Below are 19,785 nucleotides of genomic sequence, written 5' to 3'. Positions count from 1 at the left end.
AAGTGGGCGTGCGAGGCCGACCCCCTGACCCCCAAGTGCTCGCCGAGCCCTGGCACACAGGGACGCCCCTGGTCCCCTCCAGCCTGCCAGGCCTTTGCCCTCACCACCAGATATCATCTCCCCCACCCCCGTGACAGCGCCAGATGGTGCTGAGCCCCCGCTGTCCAGTGGTCACCCGCCAGCCTCCCCTCAGGACTGCCAGAGCCCCAGGCTCACTGCTGACCACCATGTCCCCGGTGCCCACCTGAGTGCCTGGCACATGGCCTGCGCTCTGCAAGCGTTTGCTGAATGCATGCATGACGTCTCAGAGACACCGAGCCTGTCCACCCTCTGTCCTCACCTGGATGCCAGCATGACTACACAGGTAGAAGTCAAACTCAGTCGGGTGGGTAATTTTCGTGTCCACGGTTGTGCCTGCTGGAATGTTTCCGCTTTTCCCAACCTTGAGCAACACAAGAGCCCATTAGACGCGGCTGGGGGTGGCAAAGTGATGCAAGCAAGCAAACGAGACTCAGCCACACTGTCGTCTATTCTTAAGACCTTAGGTTGGCCTATGTATTTGCTCAGGACTATAGCATTAAATTAAACACGCACTAACAACTGACATTAAACTAGTTTCTGTTTTGTTTGGGCTGGAGTTATTTTTTGCCATCTCATAAAGGCCCCTGAGGACTTTCACTCAAGCATCTGTGTGGACCACTTGAAGGGTGTTGTTTGTTTGTTTTTTTTTTTTAACTGTTGAGGCCAAGATGGAAGCTGTCATCAACATACAAATCTAAGACCAGATGATGGATACCTGACAGCCATTCCTACCCCCAACGCCCCTGCCAATACTCAAGGCAGAAGAGCTAGAAAACCCGGACAGATGCCTAGGGCTTCTCCAGTCCACTGGGGAGGGCGAGCCGCCCCACCAGAGACCAGCCCAGGAGCTGGGTGTGGGTGGGACTACAAGTCCTACCAAACCACTCAACCTCAGTTTACACTTGACCATTGAAAATCCACCCAACACCCAGCTCCTGGAACGGCAAAGTCCCAATCAATCACGAAGTCACTCGATTTTTTTTGTTAAGTTGTGCAATTTCAAATACACATACAGAAGAGAAAATCTCCCATATAACCCCTATGCACCTTCTGCAAGCGCTTGCCGAATGGGTGCATGCTGCCTCAGAGACATGTGAGAAAGAAACGAAATACCTGAGAAGAGTGCCCGCCTTTGCACCCCCTTCCATGCTGCAGTCTCAACTCTAGACTTCCTTACTCCCACACAAACTCTCAATTTTTGTTACATATTTAAGCCTCCGTTAGCGTTATACTGTGTTACTTTGCACATTTAAAACCTGTATACATGTATCCTATGTATTTTGCTACTTGCTGTGTTTGTTCCACATTGCAATTTTGAGAAACAGTCATTTGGTAGATAATGTTTATTACTTTTTTTTAAATTACTTTTCATTGCTATGTAAATGCCAATATATAAACACACCACAAACTCTTCTCCTGTTAGCAGGGAGATTTTTTACTATTTGTCCCCCTGAATACAAGCATGTGGGTTTCTCCAGGGTAGATCTCTACAACTGCCAAACTGTGCTCCAAGTTGGCTATCCGCCTCCACTCCTGTCCAAAGGGCGGGAGAATCCTCGGCCTAATGATGCACTGACCTTGTGCTGAGCGCTGTGTGTCAGCTCAGCCACCCTCCCAGCACTCTCACAAGGCAGTCCAGGGCAGAGGGGCTGACAGCTTGTGGTCAAGCAGCCGGAAGCTGCAGGGATGGACTGGAGCCAGGGTTTCTGACTCCAGACCCTGTGCTCCTCACCACAGCACCCACATCCTAGACGTTTGGTGATTTTATCAGGCTAACCTCATAATGTGAGTTCCCCAGACTTTTTCTGTCCTTTGAGATTCTTTCTACAAGATTATTTTCTGAAGGTTTATTAAAACTTGCCTATAAAAACCTCTGGACTAACTTCATCAAATAAGCTAAGTGGTTTCTCTTTTTTTTTTTTCCCAGCCTGTGCCACACACTAACATGGTTACCTCGTGACACCTTGGTACAATTTGCCTGTAAAACTCTCTGGGCCCGATGCCTTTGGGATGACAACTGGGACTGTCCTCCTCAGCTGATCCTGGTAACTGAAGTCATTCTACAACTGAGTATTTGCATCTGTTTCTCCTGTTTTCCAACGTGCTGTCATGAAGCTGTTATCCAGTATGATTCAAATAACACCCCCTCTGCAGCCAGCCATTATCACCTTCTGCTCCCAACATCACGAGTATTCTCTCTTTTGTTCAGTCCTGATAGGTTTATATAATCTTCAGAGAAGTATGCCTCACTTCTGTTAATCTGTGCTGTGGGCGATTCATTTTCTAGTTCACTATTTTCTATTTCTATAAAGAAAGTGGAGTGCAGGAAAAAGCTGACTTTGATCCCCCGACTCCTGGGAAGAGAGGTCTGCAGGCTGAGGTGGCAGGGGGGGCTGCACACACCAGCTCCTCAGCTGTCCCTCGACCCCTGGGGATGACATCCTTCCTGTGGCTTCAGACTTACTGATGGCCCTCTTTCTAGTTTTACAACACAGCAGCTGTGTCTATACTCTCCTCCGTAAGTGCTGCGTTAGCTACACCGCACAGGGTTTGGTACGAAATTCTCCTTTTTGTTCATTTCTGATCATTTCACAATTGATTACTCTTTACCTTTTTAGTGCATGCGTTCCTTACAATCAAATTGAAAAATTTAAGTTTTCTTATGCTTTTTTCTACCACGGATTTAAAACTGAGTAACGGAAAATGCGGTTTGTAGAAGGGTGAGGTCTGGCGCTCTTCTGAGGCCGCCTCTGTGCCCTGGGATGAGGCCAGCTCGTGCTTGTGCCCTGGGCGTGAGCTCGGCCACCACAGCAGGGCTCTGTCCGCCCCAGCTTGTTTCCTTCACTCTTCCCATTTTCAGTCTTTACTAATTGGTACCTCTTTCACTTTCTGACAGTGGTCTGTTAAAACAGACCTCTCTGTTTGTCAACTTCTCGGGGACTGCTCCCCGTGGACACTAACCCCCAGTGTCCAGTCCTGCTGGTGGGCAGTCTGACCTAATGTCCTTCCCTTCCGGGAGGTCTTTTATCTTACGCAGCTACTTTGACACCATGCAGTTTTAGGACAATGTGTCTAGGTGTGGATTTACTTTTATTATCCTGTTGGAACAGAACAGTCTTTTAATCTAAGGAATCCCATCTCTCCCCAGCTGTGGACAGTTCTCAGCAGTCACATCTTTAAGTCTCGAGCCTCCTGCTCGCACACGGTTCCTACCCTGGAGCAGCCAGGTGGTGTAACGGAGCCTGGACGCTTCTCCAGACTGGACCCCTGGGGAGCTGCCAGGCCCCCTTCCAGGAGCACCCCAGCTGCCCTGAGGGCTCCCACTTCCCCTCATTCTACCTCATCCTTCACACCACGCTGTCTAGGACCACAGCTGCTCACTGGCTCTGAAGCCTCACCTTTGGTCATTTCCACATGGGATAAAAGACACCCCCCCAGATGCATCCCAACCGGTGGGGTTTACAGGTTCCAACTGCTCCCCAAGCTGAGGCGAGCCCTGCTCCAGTGCCTGTGGCCGGTCCCCAAGAGCCTGGGACGCCCGTGTCACCAGGCCCTCAGTGTGGCAGGATGGGTGCAGGGCCCAGGGATGCTCACCCGCTCGTTCTTGTCAGTGCAGAAGAGCCGCGTGTGGTGTCTCTTCTGGACCACAATGAACGTGATGCCTGGCTGGTAGTCCTTCTCTAGCTTAATGCACGCCTCACGGATGGCCAGTAACTCGTGGTGCAGAACCTGCAGAAAGGAAGCAGGACATGCTTGAGGACTGCTAAGTTTTGGGGCCTCTCGTTACCTTAAAACGACTCCCTTTATCACATGTACGTTTGATACATATTTAAGTCTTATAGCTCTACTAGCTTGCTGCTAGCTGTTGTGATTCTGTCTCTTTGAGCCTGTTTCTTCATTTCTATCATGGAGCAGATGGCTCCCAGGTTTCGTGGTTAAATGGCTTAGGTTAGATAATGCATAAACAAGCAGAGCATGGTGTCTGGAATGTTCTAAGTGCTACCATCCACAGTGGACATGAAGGCATGATGGGAAACACACACACAAACAGATCAATCCGACAACTCATTTCTGGATTGGAGAGAATCTACTTAGAGACACACAAGCAAACAAACTCCACTAGCTCAGGTGCTGAGCCTAGTCCAATACCCAGCTCCACCACTAAGCAAGCCTGCGGCTATCAAAGCCACAAAACCTGTCTGATCCCCAGTTTCCTAAGGTTTAAAATGGGAGTTTTTCCCAAAGTCAGTCTCTCGCATCAGGAAGCTTCCATAAGCCTTTTATCCTTCTTCATCAGAGGGCAGACAGAATGAAAACCACAATCACGAAAAACTAACTGAACTGATCACATGGACCACAGCCTTGTCTAACTCAATGAAACTATGAGCCATGCTGTGTAGGGCCACCCAAGATGGACAGGTCACGATGGAGAGTTCTGACAAAATGTGGTCCACTGCAGAAGGGAATGGCAAACCACTTCAGTATTCTTGCTTTGGGAAGACCATGAATAGTATGAAAAGGTAAAAAGATATGACACTGAAAGATTACCTCCCCAGGTTGGTAGGTGCCCAATATGCTACTGGAGATCAGTGGAGAAATAACTCCAGAAAGAATGAAGAGACAGAGCCAAAGCAAAACACCACCCAGTTGTGGATGTGACTGGTGATGGAAGCAAGGTCTGATGCTGTAAAGAACAATACTGCATAGGAACCTGGAATGTTAGGTCCATGAATTAAGGCAAATTGGAAGCGATCAAACAGGAGATGGCAAGAGTGAACGTCGACATTCTAGGAATCAGCAAACTAAAATGGACCGGAATGGGTGAATTTAATTCAGATGACCGTTATATCTACTATTGTGGGCAAGAACCCCTTAGAAGAAATGGAGTAGCCCTCATAGTCAACAAAAGAGTCCAAAATGCAGTACTTGGATGTACTCTCAAAAATGACACAATGATTTCTGTTCGTTTCCAAGGCAAATCATTCAGCATCACAGTAATCCAAGTCTATGACCCAATCATGAATGTTGAAGAAGCTGAAGTTGAACAGTTATGTGATGACCTACAAAATCTTTGAGAAATAACACCAAAAAAGATGTCCTTTGCATCATAGGGGACTGGAATACAAAAATAGGAAGTCAAGATATACCTAGAGTGATAGGTAAGTTTTGCCTTGGAGTACAAAATGAAGCAGGGCAAAGGCTAACAGAGTTTTGCCAAGAGAATGCACTGGTCATAGCAAACACCCTCTTCCAACAACATAAGAGACAACTCTATGCATGGACATCACCAGATGGTCAACACCGAAATCAGATTATATTTGTTGCAGCCAAAGATGGAGAAGCTCTATACAGTCAGCAAAAACAAGACCAGGAGCTGACATATTGAAGAAAGTAGGGAAAACCACCAGACCATTCAGGTATGACCTAAATCAGATCCCTTACGATTATACAGTGGAAGGGACAAATAGATTCAAGGAATTAGATCTGATAGAGTGCCTGCAGAACTATGGATGGAAGTTTGTGACATCTTATAGGAGGCAGTGATCAAGACCATCCCCAAGAAAAGGAAATGCAAAAAGGCAAAACGGTTGTCTGAGGAGGCCTTACAAATAGCTGAGAGTAGAAGAAAAGTTAAAGGCAAAGGAGAAAAGGAAAGATGTACTCATCTGAATGCAGAGTTCCAAAGAATAGAAAGGAGAGATAAGAAAGCCCTTCTCAGCGATCAATGCAAAGAAATAGAGGAAAACAATAGAAAGGGAAAGACTAGAGATCTCTTCAAGAAAATTAGAGATACCAAGGGAACATTTCATGCAAAGATGGGCTCGATAAAGGACAGAAATGGTATGGACCTGACAGAAGCAGAAGATATCAAGAAGAGGTGGCAAGAATACACAGAAGAACTGTACAAAAAAGATAACCCAGATAACCACAATGGTGTGATCACTGACCTAGAGCCAGACATCCTGGAATGCGAAGTCAAGTGGGCCTTAAGAAGCATCACTATGAACAAAGCTAGCGGAGGTGATGGAATTCCAGTTGAGTTATTTCAAATCCTAAAAGATGATGCTGTGAAAGTGTTGCTATGCCAGCAAATTTGGAAAACTCAGCAGTGGCCACAGGACTGGAAAAGGTCAGTTTTCATTCCAATCCCAAAGAAAAGCAATGCCAAAGAACGCTCAAACTACCACACAATTGCACTCATCTCACACGCTAGCAAAGTAACGCTCAAACTTCTCCAAGCCAGGCTTCAACAGTACGTGAACTGAGAACTTCCAGATGCTCAAGCTGGATTTAGAAAAGGCAGATGAACCAGAGATCAAATTACCAATATCCGTTGGATCATTGAGAAAGCAAAAGAGTTCCAGAAAAACATCTATTTCTGGTTTATTGACTATGCCAAAATCTTTGACTGTGTGGATCACAACAAACTGTGGAAAATTCTTAGAGAGATGGGAATACCAGACCACCTAACCTACCTCCTAAGAAATCTCTATGCAGGTCAGGAAGCAACAGTTAGAACCAGACATGGAACAACAGACTGGTTCCAAATAGGAAAAGGAGGACATCAAGGCTGTATACTGTCACCCTGCTTATTTAACTTATATGCAGAGTACATCATGAGAAACGCTGGGCTAGAAGAAGCACAAGCTGAGATCAAGATTGCTGGGAGAAATATCAATAACCTCAGATATGCAGATAATACCACCCTTATGGCAGAAACCAAAGAGGAACTGAAGAGCCTCTTGATGAAAGTGAAAGAGGAGAGTGAAAAAAGCTGGCTGAAAACTCAACATTCAGAAAACTAAGATCATGGCATCGGGTCCCATCACTTCATGGCAAATAGATGGGGAAACAATGGAAACAGTGAGAGACTTTACTTTTTGGGGCTCCAAAATCACTGCAGATGGTGACTGCAGCCATGATATTAAAAGATGCTTGCTCCTTAGAAGAAAAGCTATGACCAACCTAGGCAGCATATTAAAAAGCAGAGCTATTCTTTGCCAATAAAGAACTGTCTAGTCAAAGCTATGGTTTTTCCAGTAGTCATGTATGGATGTGAGAGTTGGACCATAAAGAAAACTGAATGCCAAAGAACTGATGCTTTTGAACTATGGTGCTGGAGAAGACTCTTGAGAGTCCCTTAGAGTACAAGGAGAACCAACCAGTCAATCCTAAAGAAAATCAGTCCTGAATATCCATTGGAAGGATTGATGCTGAAGGTCCAATACTTTGGCCACCTGATGCGAAGAACTGAGTCACTGGAAAAGACCCTAATGCTGGGAAAGGCTGAAGTCAGGAGGAGAAGGGGACGACAGAGGGTAAGATGGTTGGATGGCATCACCGACTTGATGGACATCAATTTGAGCAAGCTCAGGGAGTTGGTGACGGACAGGGAAGCCTGGTGTGCTGCAGTCCATGGGGTCGCAGAGAGTCAGACTCATCGACTGGACTGAACTGAAAATAGAAGCATTCCCACCTTGAAACCTGCTGTGACGCCCACCATTCTCTGAGTAGCACCAGGGGTTGGGGTACAAGGATACTGGCCCCTGTCTCTCCTCTCCCTTCCCCTGTAGAGGTGGCCCCCAGAATGTGTCCCCTAGCCCAGACTCCCCACAGCCTAGAAGGCAAAGTGTGGAGCCGGAACAGGCCCTGTCTGGTGCGCGCTGGACTGAACCTGCTGGACTGGCTTCGCCCAACCCTGGGCCCTGCCCCCGCCTCTCCTCCCGTCCAGCTGCAGGGTCCTGACCACCCTGCACGCCCCACCCCTACCACACAGTGACCAGATAAACCTGGAGGCAGAACAGAAACCCCAGACGCCCTCCTGCAGAGGGACGGGGAAGTGCAGACACAGAGAGGAGGGCGGAGGCAGCGGGCGGCGCCCACCTGCTGGAACTGCCCCTCGGAGACGCCGTCGCGGTAGAAGATGATGCGGGTGGGCTTGAAGCGCGTGGACTTGTAGAACTGGATGAGCAGCTCGCGCACCATGGCCGCCAGGTCCTGGATGATCTCCTGCCGGTGCTGCTGCACACGCACGGTGGCGCAGTAGCGGTTCGGGTGGGCGTCCATGCTGCCCACGACCTGCGGGGCAGCGGGGTCAGCAGGCGCCCCGAGGGCCAGTCACGGGCAAACCCACCACCTTTACGCGTCTTCTGCGTGTGCGGCCCTGGTGTATATGAATGCGTCCCCAAGAATGTAAGTTTGCCCAAGGGACCTAATAAAAAACTCAACGACTGTTCGGAACCCCTCTTCCACTTATAATCAGATGAGGCTGAATTACATCAGCCCAGAGGTGGCCCCTGGAGAGCCTGACAGTGTGCAAAACTCTACTAAGCACGTTGTTTTCCCCAAGCCAGGTGCACAGCCACACGCGACACCCCAAGACTCCCACCCCCAGCAGTGAGGAGTGTCCCCCAGGAAAGCTGCCTGAAAGCAGTTGCCTGCAGGTGCCAACCAGGGGGAACAAGTCAGCAGGCTGGGCACAGGACTGCACTGGGCCGAACCACTGTGCTTTCATCGCTAATCAGACAATCACAGAGATGCTGGACAGGTAGGAACGCACATGGACAGAGGGACTGTGGGAAGCGATACTCACGGCGGCAATGGACGGCTTCTTCCCATCGCCGGCGGGGGGGTGAGTGACATCTGCCCCCAGAAAGATGACGGGCTGCTGGAACACTGGAGGCCTGCGGGGGAAGCAAGTGTCAGGGGCCACGGCTTGGGGATGCTGCCCGGACCTCTCAGGACATGGGCACCAGCCCTACTCTGGGGCTCTGCTTTAAAGACTCCTTATCTCTCTGACACAGACAAAGAACATCTGACGGGGACAAAGGCTCGGGGTGAGACCTGCTGCAGAGTGACCCGGAGCGGGAGAGGCTGCAGGCGGCGCACACTGCACGAGGGAGGTGACCGAGCGTTTCCGAGATAGTTGCGTCCACAGAGTCCAAGGTCTGCAGCCAACCCTGGACCTGCGGCCACACTGCAGGGCGCCTGGCAGCCACATCGCTCTCTACCCAGCACCCCAGTGTCTCCAGACACAGCCACATATTCTCGGGGGGTGAATGTGTCCCAGTGGGGACACACAGAGCTAGGCTGTTCTCCCAGGGTCTTCTAAATGCTGGCTACACTCCAGCAGTCACCTCCCCAAAGAGGCAGTGTTGGGGGCCCAGTTCTCCAACAGCTGGTGGGCCCCAGCCTCACTGGCTGTGCGACTGGGAGCCTTCTTGATGCCTCATCCTTCTCTCCTCCCAGACTCACGTGCTGCCCAGGTGCCCTGCACCGAGCCCCCCAGGCTCCACAGCTTTTCCTCTTGCCCTCCCCTTCCTCTGATGGGTCCTGGGTGCACCCACACACGCAGTTCTGACTCACACTTTGAACCGGCACAACCACAGCAGCCACTGGACAGTCCACTCCGCCCCGCGGCTCCCAGGCTCGCCTGGCAGCAGAGCTCTGGGATTAGCTGAGCCCGTCTCCTGCCTCCAGACCGGGCCTCACGCTGCCATGGCAACAGGACTGCTCTCTGCAGGGTCACCTGCACCCTGCTCACGTCCCCCAGCCCTGTGGCCGAGGGCCTCACACCTCGCCACATCTGGCTGGTCGGTGCCGTGTGGCGGCCATGCACGGGCTCCCCGCCACCTCCTCCTGGGCTCCAGAGCTGTCGCCTCGCCTCCACGACCTTCCAACCCTGCACCCCCCAGGGCCCAGGCTTGGCTGTCCTTCCTGTCTACACTGCACCCCGGGGTGCTCTCCAGCCCACAAGCTCTAACTACCACCCACACGTGAGGAGCCCTGAACAAGCCTCTCCAGCACAGGCTCCCCCCAGCCCGCCCCTGCACCCCTGCTTCAGCTGGCGTCACCTCATCGCTCCCAGAGCCCAGGGTGGGGCAATCTAGACTCTCCTCTTCCACTCACAGACCAAACGCATCCTCTCAGTGAGCCAGGCAGCGCCATCGCCGAAACGTCACGGCTCTGGGCGCCCCCGGCCTAGCTCCCACCAGTGGCTCTCCTGGGATGACGCCGGCAGGCCTGGCCCTCCTGTCTGTCCAGAGCTGGGGTCGCCTTTCAGAACAAGGTCAGCGGGGCCGCTCCTGTGAACCTCCCCAGTGGCTGTGTTCCCCTGGAGCGAGTGCCAGGCCCCCAGGCTCGCCCCTCGGTCTCTGAGCCGAATGACCGCCACGCTCCCAGCAGGCAGGCTGCCCCAAGGCCCTTGCGCGGCCTGCACCCTCTGGAGCAGGCTGCTCCTGGTGTCCACACAGCCCTGCCCCCAGTGCCCAGTCTGCACCATGCCACCTCCTCCATGAGGCCCTCACCCTTCTGGGCTCCCTTCCGCTGTATCACTGCTGCTCAGCCCCCAGAGCCTGGCCCTGGCCTGGGGCCGACAGCACCGCCTCCTGCTCGGGAAGCCCCCTGTCCTAGCACTGACCGTAGGGCACCTGGGGTGCTGGTGCGGTCCTCCTGTCTACACGGCACTGGCCACACAGCTGCCACATCTCACAGGCGGGACCCACCTCCGGATGGGGTCAGAGAGCCCTTCTCCTTGGGCCGGCACCAGTCCTCAGGGGCCTTGGACACGGAGACCAGGAGCAGCCAAGACCCTCGTCCTACTCACTTCTTGCGCCTGCCAAGCCTGGGACAGCACTCAGCATAGCTGAGCAGAGCCACCCCAGCATCGCCCTGCCCAGGGTGTCACCACCGCTGCCCCATGCATGGCAGAGGGCCAGCCTCACCTCCCCTGCGGCAGCAGGATGTTGTTCACGCCGCCCAGTTTGACGTTGATTTTCAGACAGAGGTTGGACAGGGTCTGCGGCGTGGTCCTCTGCACGTTCTTCATCTGCACGCACTGCGTGGCCATGCCCAGCACCGTGTCTCCCACACGCTTGACCTCGGCTGCCGAGAGAACAGGGTGCTCAGCACGGCTTCCCGGCGCTCCTCTGCCCACCCCGTGCGCCTGACACACACACGGCCAAGCCTGGACCCAGCTCCGTGCCAGTTGCGGGGCGTCCCCCACCGGCTCAGGGAGGCCCGCTCTCAGTCAGGAGCGTTTCTGCAACTTCTCCAGGCCGACAGGGCAGTGTGCACAGGGCCAGGTTGGAAACCAGGCACTCGGGTCAGCAAGCAAACGCTTGAGTAGTCAAAAATATAAACCCCTGAATCCTTAGTCCCTGGCCAATACAAACCCGATGCCAAAGTGCTCTCCAGGCCTACACCCCCCTCCATTCTGGGTTCTCTTGTGAAGCGAGTGGGCAACTGCTCTCTGGACAGGCCAGCAGAGACGGGAGACCCTGGGAGAAGTCACCCGGGCTTCCTCCTGCTCCTGGATGCAAAGCCCATGGGAGACGGGGAAGCCAGTCAGCGAGCCAATCGCGCCTCTCTTCCCTCTTCCCCATGGTGCCCACACACCTCCCTGCACGGGGCCTCCGGTTCCCACCGGGCTTCCAGCAGACCCACATGCACCCACCTCCCCAACGCTTGCCTACACCCGGGAGCTTCCCCCACCAGGGCCTGGGACTCCATCCCAGGGCTTGGAAACTCTGAGCTAGGTAGAAGTGCAACCGGCCTTCTGGCAGAAAGGACTCTGATCAAATCCCAGAGGATTCTAAGATGGCACGGTTCACAAGAGGAGGGCCAAGTCCCAAATAGGAGCTGAGGACTGCCCCCGCCCCTCCGAGGGGATTACTGCGTGCATATCGTGTGACCATTCTTCATCCAGCCGAAGTCTGTGTCAGCAGCGGACAAGGTAACTGCACGCCTGCCGCATCCCGCACCCCCTCGGGACACCCATCCCAGGGAACCGGGGCCTCAGATGACACTGCCAAGGTGGCCCTGGGCACGTGCATGCCACAATCATACACCACCTGGTCTCACTCAGACACAGGCCCCTCCTGGGTGTGGCAGAGGCCGCACCGCACACCCGTAGGGCCAGGGCAGGGGCAGCACCAAGACCTACCGTAAACGGGGGTCTTCCCCGGCAGGATGACCACCACCAGCTGCAGGCCAGCGTACGTGTTCTTCAAGTGCCGGAACATGGGCTCCACGCTGTCCGCCCCCTGGGCATATTTACAGAAGCATGGCTGGCCCTGGATGGGCATGCCCGCATCTCTTGAGATCTTTCTGAGCTGCTCCGTGAAGGACCTGGAGGAGCAGGGTCGTTACATGAAGAACCCAGAGTGCCGACGATCCAGACCCACCAGAGGCCCCGAGAAAGGGCAGTGTTAACTGATCCAGACCCCAGGCCGTTTTCATTGAGCTGAGTCCCTGCTGAAGCCCGAGATGAGGTTGTTTCAACAAGACAATGTACAGAGGCTGCCCACGTGCTCAGCACACAGGTCCCTGAAAAGTCAGAATGTAACAGGAGACGCCATATCGTGGCCTCGCCGCCCCCACCAGCTGTGACCCTCCCAGGCAGCGACAGGGCTGTTCTTTTACAGTCGGGCACAAACAGCTGCTGCCCACTTGCCCGCAGACGCCGAGCACTGTCAGGGCAATGAGAGCCATGAACTGACTATCCCTTTGGATTCCCCCGGTTTATCCCATGCACACAGCTTGGACTCAGATGACATGGCCACGGGAGAAAACAAGACAGCCCGCAGCCAAGAGCAGCACCAGCAGCTGCGGCCGTCACAGGCGGGGCGGGGGAGACGAGCCACAGCTTCCATTTTAGCGCAGGGACAGAAACATCCCAGCTTTTTACGATAAAGCGAGGATACGCTGCCCCACCCCAGCCAGTTAGCGCCCCGCCTCCAGTACGTTAGTGCAGGTGAAGAAACTCACAAGCGCCTATGCCCACGGTGCACCTGCCCTGGGGCCATCTGGCGCCAGGAGAAATGACACAAGGGCCCCAGACAGAAGCGGGGGAGGCAGCCTGAGGTCAGACTGTACACCCCACCCCTCCCCGCTCTCTCTGCCGGCGGTGCGGGAGAAAGGGCTCCAGCCCTTATGCCAGCTCTCCAGAACGCCTAGAGCTGCAGCCCCCTGGGACCAAGGCCCGCTCAGAGCCCACCGGCGACTCCCTGCTCCGAGGGCCCCTCCTGCTCCCTCCCAAGGGAGGTGGGAGGCACACGCCTTCCATTCCCTGTTAGGTTTTGGCTGCTTGGAGAAGCATGGGCAACCAAACTACGTTTATGGTGCTGCTTTCAAAGTGTCTGACACTGGGTCAGGTTGGTCTGATATAGAAACATGAATCTAAAGTGCTTTTAAAAACAGTGCTAGTTCAGTGAACTCAACTTTCTCCTTTGCCTCTAGTTGGTACACTTACTGGGCTTGGCTGCTAAAGAGCCCGCCTGCAATGCGGAAGACCCAGGTTCGACTCCTGGGTTGGGAAGATCCCCTGGAGAAGGGACAGGCTACCCACTCCAGTATATCTGGGCTTCCCTGGTGGCTCAGCTGGTAAAGAACCCGCCTGCAATGCGGGAGACCCCAGTTCTATTTCTGGGTCGGGAAGATCCCCTGGAGAAGGGAATGGCTACCCACTCTAGTATTCTGGCCTGGAGAATTCAATGGACTCTACAGGCCACGGGGTCGCAGAGTCGGACCCGAGTGAGCAGCTTTCACTTTCACCGTACACTTGCTCACTTACTGTTTTCTCTCATAACCTGCTGCACCTCTGCACACTCACTCCCACAGCAAGTCTGAGAAGCAAAGCTCCCCCTTCCTGACAGGCCCACCCTGAGCAACGCCCTCTGCCAAGCCCCGCCCTCCCTTTGGAGGCTGCCACCTGCTCCACTCGGAGCAGGCCTCCCCACACCCACCCCGGGACCACATGCCCGGCTGGCAGCCTTACTTGAGGTGCACCTCCGTGCACTGGCGCTGGGGGGCGAAGCAGGCGATGGCCCACACCTTGATCTCAATGCCCGTGTGGAATTGCTTGTTCCTCATGTCCCACACGCCCTGGACTGGGGTGGCAATCGCCTTATTCTGCAAATGGCAAGATGTTCAGAATGAGAAGAAAACAGCCCTCTGACCCTGGGTTTTGTCACTGTCCCCACTGTGGCTGGTCCCCAAGCAGAGGGAGCCTCCTGCGGCTGAGGACCGGGCCTGTGTGCAGCCTCCAGTGCTGAGCAGCCCCACACTGTGGGGGCCTACGGGGGCACCAGTGCTCACAGGAGGGCTGGGCGGACGCACAGACCAAGGACGGAGGGACGGAGAGTGGGGGTGGGGGAGGTGAGCTGGGCGGAGGGTGGCTGGAGGGCAAGCAGAGGGATGGAGGGGCGGGAGCAGGGAGGGCCCAGAGCCCCACCCACCCTCACAGGTAGCCTGCAGGAACAGGAAGGCCTCCTGTGTCAGAAACAAGGATTTCCCCTCCGCCAGGACCAGCCAGGGCAGCCAGGGAAGGGCACGGAAACAGGGCGCTTCTCCCAGCCCCATGCCTGGGGGCGGCCAGGCCAGTGGGGACCGAGCCACACCCCCGTGTCCCGCTCCCCACTGCCCGCCGCTGCTCAAGCTACTCCCATTTGAGAACAGAAACAACAGAAACGCATCTGCTTGATTCTGTCATCTCTCCACCAGAAAGGACCAGGGCTCAACACTGACTGTCACCTAAGGAATCTGTTAACTGTCTCCAGGTGACGCTGGAGTTCGAGGGACCAGGAGGAGGGGCCGCTGGAGGGAGCAGAGCCTGTGGGCCTAAGGCCCTGCGAGGCTCAGTGTGTCTCAGTTGCGGTCATTTACTCCGTTTTTCTAATGGAAAACACTTTTTTATTTTTCTTACTAAAGTAATTCAAGTATACGGTAAAAGTCAAACGTTACAGAAATGAATGTTTCATATTTTTTTCTAAACTAGTACCCTGTTCTGGCCAGCCTCCTTCTGTAAGAGAGCAAGCCGCCACCACGTGTGGGCTGTTGTCAGACCCCAGACATCAGCGAATGTTGCCGGGGGACATTTAATGTTTTGTCTGACAGGACAATGGGTAGGGCCGGTGATGAGACGTGTTTGCTCCCACTATTATGTTTAAGAGATTTGGAAAAATTTGTTCATTTAGAAGCATGAAAAACTTCGAATCCTTAGGATTCTAACATTCCTGCAAGGTTAAAGAGCTGTTTTGTTCTCTAGACGCCTCCTGCCTTCACTAAAGACGCAGGATCTGCAGTCCTTGCTTTACCAGGCCTCACTCCTTCTGGCATGCAAAGGGGAACCCGCCTCCCTGCTGGGCTGCAGGAAGGTAGGAAGGTGCCCCGGGGGCAGTGTCTGGGCTCCCAGGCACACAAGGGGGCTGAGAAGGAGCCAGGGGGCCTCCTGGAGATAGCAGGGAGCAGCCCCAAACACCCACGGCCCAGCGGGGGGTGGGGTGGGGGGGGCGTACCCCCTACAGGGGACTACCTAGCAACACTCTAAAACAATGAGGGAGCCACGTGTCACACGCACTCCAAGACCTCCGTGTGATCTAAGAGAAAACAGTAAGTTAAAAAAGGACAAGGTATAGAAGGGTATTTAATACGTTACTATGCACACAAGAAAGAGTGAAAAAAACACATGGATAATCCCCAGGGTGATTTTACAAAGAGAACTGCCTCCTGGGAGATCAGCTGGGACGTGAGGAAAAAAAGAGATATTTTCCCCTATAATTCTTTGCATTTTTTGAACTTTTAAACATTTTTATAAATACAACTTGCATTTTAAAATAAGAAAGGGAAAACCTGCAAACAAAACAAAATGAAAGCCTACAACAGGCCCCACTCCACCAGCTGGGACAGGGTCAAGCCAAGCGGAACACAGGTTCCCACGGGTGCTCCCTAATAGACAAACACCATGACTTTTGCTTCTTTCTTCCTTTAGGATCTTAGTTCCCTGACCAGGGATTAAACCCAGGTCCCGGCAGTGAAAGTACCCAGTCCTAACCACTGGACCGCCAGGGAATTCCCGAAGTTGTGACCTTTGAAGTTGCGCTCTACCTCACCCTCCACAGCCCCACCTACCCACCACCTTGCTGGAGAAAACCCCAGCAGAAAAGAAGAATTTCTCATGAGCCCTAAGGGGCTCAAGGGTCAGGATCAAACTGACCAGAGCCAGAGGTCAAACATTTGCATTAACTAAACTGAGGTAATTGTTCCCAAATACCACCCAAACAACAGTTAGAAAGCAGAGGCAGCAAGGAACTTGTGGACAATTTATCACTGACCGTGTCCCCCGCACACGAAGAACGACGGCCTTACAAGTCTGGTGGGGTAATAAAGTCTACCTTTAGATAAGCAAAAGGGGGTCTCAGGAAACTTTAAAGGGTCAAGGAGACCAGTCCTCTGTGAAGCCTCACAGCTGTTACAGGTTCACACAGGAGCAGGAAGGACTCTACCTTGACCACGGTCTGCACCTCTAGGGTGAGGAAGGGGGTTGGACGCTCTCGCTTCACGGTCAGCATTCAGACACACACTCCCAACACCCACAGAACAGCCCCGCCCAGCCTACCACCTACCCTGCCCCCGTAGAGGATGGAGGGCGGCTGGAGGACCCGTCCGGTCACGTCTGTCATCTCATCTTTTACCATGATTCCAAATTCACGAACGTAAGGATCTGTATTGAAACTGGCACTTCTCATCTTGAAAGGGAAGAGAGAAGAGGCTCAGAGTTGGGGGCAATGTTTGCTTCCTTCCAGAAGCTGCGACTGTCCAGAGCACCAGGGTGCCACGCCCGGGGACCCTGTCCCCACCCGAGGCCTGCACCAACGGTGGGACGCTCACCAGCTTGCTAATCTCTTCCTGCCGATCGGGGGCTGACCTGGCAGTCGCTCTGATCATGGTTGAGGTCTGATTGTCGGTCAGCTTTTTTATACATCTCTGTCCCGCCACTATGTTACAGACCTGCGAGGAAACATGAGAGCTGGGGTCAGCAGTGGGCTGGGGGAGCGGGCGGGCCTGGGGCTGAGCACAGACACTGGTGGGGCGGGGGCGGGGATTTGTTCCTGAGATCCACTAGGAACGGCAGCCCTGAGGAGGCCCTCCGGTCCACAGCAGAACTCCCCAAGGAAATCCGGTGTAACACAGACACAGCCTAGGGACAGCGCAGGGGACCAACACAGCCGCAGGGCGGGCAGGCCTGGGGCTTCAGCACGGCTGTGTGGACCCAGTCCTCAGACAGGAGCGTTAAGCAGAGCTTCCTGGGAAGGGAAGCTGTCTACCTTCTGGGCACAGACGGGAAAAACCCAACCATGGCCCAGATGTTCGAGCAACCAGACAAGCACTGAGAATTTAAAACGCTAACAGAAAACAGAACTCGGGCCTCCATTTCAGCATTTGATCTTTTCCCAGGCAATTATTTTTCAAACCAGTAGTGGATTTTACACTTCCTGTGCCAGAGGTCTGCTGGGCACACATACACATGATCCTGACCTTCACACAAATCCTGTGAGTTACCAAATCCATCTTATTAATGTGAAAACTGAGGCTGGACCACGTCTGTGAACCTGCCCGAGGTCCCACAGTGGCGGGAGTCAAAGTCTGGCCCAGCCCACAGAGACAGAGGGCGGGGGCTTGCCTCCAGGGGAAGGTAGGTGTGTTTCTGCTCCTGTCCGACTTGTAAACACGGGAGGTGGGGGTAGCGCAGAACCAGCTTGTGCCTGTCCTTGAAGTACTGGGCCACCGTGCACTCCACCGTCTGCCCGCTCTCCTGCTGCAGCGGGAACCTACGGGAGAGAGACAGCTCAGGCCTGGAGTCCGCCCCGGGCCCCACACACCTGCTCACGCAGCCTTCCTGGGTCTGCTTTCTCAGGGATGGAAGAGGCGGAGGGCCACCCAAAGCAGTCAAAACCACACCATGCCCTCTGGGTCATCGGGAACATCCCCAAGTCCCAAACTTTTATCTCCAGAGTCAGAAAGAGAAAAATACCCCCACGCTCACGATATGCAGTAATCACAAGAGACACCTACATCTAGGGGACATGGAAAGGATCCGGACAAAGGCAAAGCCAGCAAGAACGGCCTGTGAGCACTCCAGGCCGCCTCGCACTGACTCTGAAAGTTGTTCACAGGCTGCGTGCTCCAAGAGCCCGCCCCAGACAATCTGAGACTTCCAGACAGGACGGCAAAAGGGATAAGCCGCGTCTGCTTGGGCCTCTGCAGTCACACAGGCTGGGCTGGGGCCAAGGGTGCTGGGCACGGGGACCAGGACACAGGCTCACCCTGGCCGCCTGCTGCACGAGGCCCTGGGCGCCCTGCTATAAGCGGTGCCCAGAGACACACCGGTGCTTCTCCTGGAATGACCACAAAATAAACTCAAGTCCTCACTAGACCCAGGAGGCCTCCAGGTGGGGTGCAGGGGGGCCACGTGCTTAGACAGCAGGGTACCCGTGCGTCCAGGACACCTACTACCTCGACAGGGACCCCACCTGCCTGTGCTGCGATGGGGCACCTGCAGAGGCCGAGTCCAGGCATGTCCACTCGCGCCCACCACCCCGCCCGGCCCCTGCTCAGTGCAGAGGACTGGACAGTGAGCCCACATGGCCCTTGTTGCGCTGGTGACATTCAAGGAGAACTGCTGGGGAGTCCCCGGGAGTTCCCACCCACCCCACCACATCCAATCTCATCCCCACTCCTGCCTCCAACAGGACAGATTTCATAGTTTCATTCCACGATGTGAAGGATGGATCGACTAAGCCAAAGGGGCACTTCCAGAACTCACCATGCAGAGTCTGGACTTGTGAGTGACAGAAAAGACCCCAGAGGGGCTGGCGGGAGTCTGAAGGGACAGTCACTTACGTCTGGTGGCTGGGGGGGAGTCTGAAAGGATTTATGTTTGGTGGCTGGGGGGAGCCTGGAGAGAGTCGCGTGCAGTGGCTGGAGGGAGCCTGAGGGGACTTGCGTGCGGTGGCTGGGGGGCGCCTGGGGGGACTCGCGTGAGGTGGCTGGGGGGAGCCTGTGAGGACTCGTGGCCGGTGGCTGGGGGGAGCCTGTGGGGACTCGCGTCCGGTGGCTGGGGGGAGCCTGGGGGGACTCGCGTGCGGTGGCTGGGGGGAGCCTGTGGGGACTCGCGTCCGGTGGCTGGGGGGAGCCTGGGGGGACTCGCGTGAGGTGGCTGGGGGAGCCTGTGGGGACTCGCGGCCAGTGGCTGGGGGGAGCCTGGGGGGACTCGCGTGAGGTGGCTGGAGGGAGCCTGGGGGACTCGCGTGCGGTGGCTGGGGGGAGCCTGGGGGGACTCGCGTGAGGTGGCTGGGGGGAGCCTGTGGGGACTCGCGGCCAGTGGCTGGGGGGAGCCTGGGGGACTCGCGTGTGGTGGCTGGAGGGAGCCTGGGGGACTCGCGTGCGGTGGCTGGGGGGAGCCTGTGGGGACTCGCGGCCAGTGGCTGGGGGGAGCCTGGGGGGACTCGCGTGAGGTGGCTGGAGGGAGCCTGGGGGGAGCCTGTGGGGACTCGCGGCCGGCGGCTGGGGGCAGTCTGGGGGGAGCTTGGGGGGACTCGCGGCCGGCGGCTGGGGGCAGTCTGGGGGGACCCTGGGGGGACTCGCGGCCGGCGGCTGGGGGCAGTCTGGGGGGACCCTGGGGGGACTCGCGGCCGGCGGCTGGGGGCAGCCTGGGGGGAGCCTGGGGGGACTCGCGGCCGGCGGCTGGGGGCAGCCTGGGGGGAGCCTGGGGGGACTCGCGGCCGGCGGCTGGGGGCAGTCTGGGGAGACTCACGTCTGGTGGCTGGCCGGCCTCCGGGTCACGTTGCACACGCGGTACTTCCTCTTCATCTGCCCGCAGTGCGTTATCTCCACCTTTAGACCTAAGGACACAGAGCGGCTGGG

At 55.2% G+C, this 19,785-nt stretch overlaps 1 protein-coding gene across 5 annotated transcripts in view; it reads right to left on the bottom strand.

Moving 5' to 3' along the window:
• The window catches only part of AGO2 (argonaute RISC catalytic component 2), a 92,042-nt gene that overhangs the window by 13,509 nt on the left and 58,748 nt on the right, over window positions 1-19,785 (bottom strand). For 4 of the 5 annotated variants that reach the window (XM_042254044.1, XM_027972863.2, XM_042254042.1 and 1 more), the window contains 11 exons: window positions 19,676-19,763; window positions 17,543-17,690; window positions 16,750-16,869; window positions 16,485-16,607; window positions 13,859-13,992; window positions 12,026-12,210; window positions 10,806-10,965; window positions 8,675-8,765; window positions 7,966-8,160; window positions 3,676-3,810; window positions 341-442 (listed from right to left, as the gene is read on the bottom strand). In XM_042254044.1, coding sequence (XP_042109978.1) covers window positions 341-442; window positions 3,676-3,810; window positions 7,966-8,160; window positions 8,675-8,765; window positions 10,806-10,965; window positions 12,026-12,210; window positions 13,859-13,992; window positions 16,485-16,607; window positions 16,750-16,869; window positions 17,543-17,690; window positions 19,676-19,763 — 1,481 coding nt within the window. Of the gene's footprint in view, window positions 1-340; window positions 443-3,675; window positions 3,811-3,830; window positions 7,537-7,965; window positions 8,161-8,674; window positions 8,766-10,805; window positions 10,966-12,025; window positions 12,211-13,858; window positions 13,993-16,484; window positions 16,608-16,749; window positions 16,870-17,542; window positions 17,691-19,675; window positions 19,764-19,785 lie in introns of those variants that run through there. The other variant, XM_060419982.1, reaches the window with a different exon arrangement.

The sequence above is a fragment of the Ovis aries genome, chromosome 9 (genome assembly GCF_016772045.2).
Source record: "Ovis aries strain OAR_USU_Benz2616 breed Rambouillet chromosome 9, ARS-UI_Ramb_v3.0, whole genome shotgun sequence".
Taxonomy (NCBI): Eukaryota; Metazoa; Chordata; class Mammalia; order Artiodactyla; family Bovidae; genus Ovis; species Ovis aries.
This window is presented reverse-complemented; position numbering and strand designations above follow the sequence as displayed.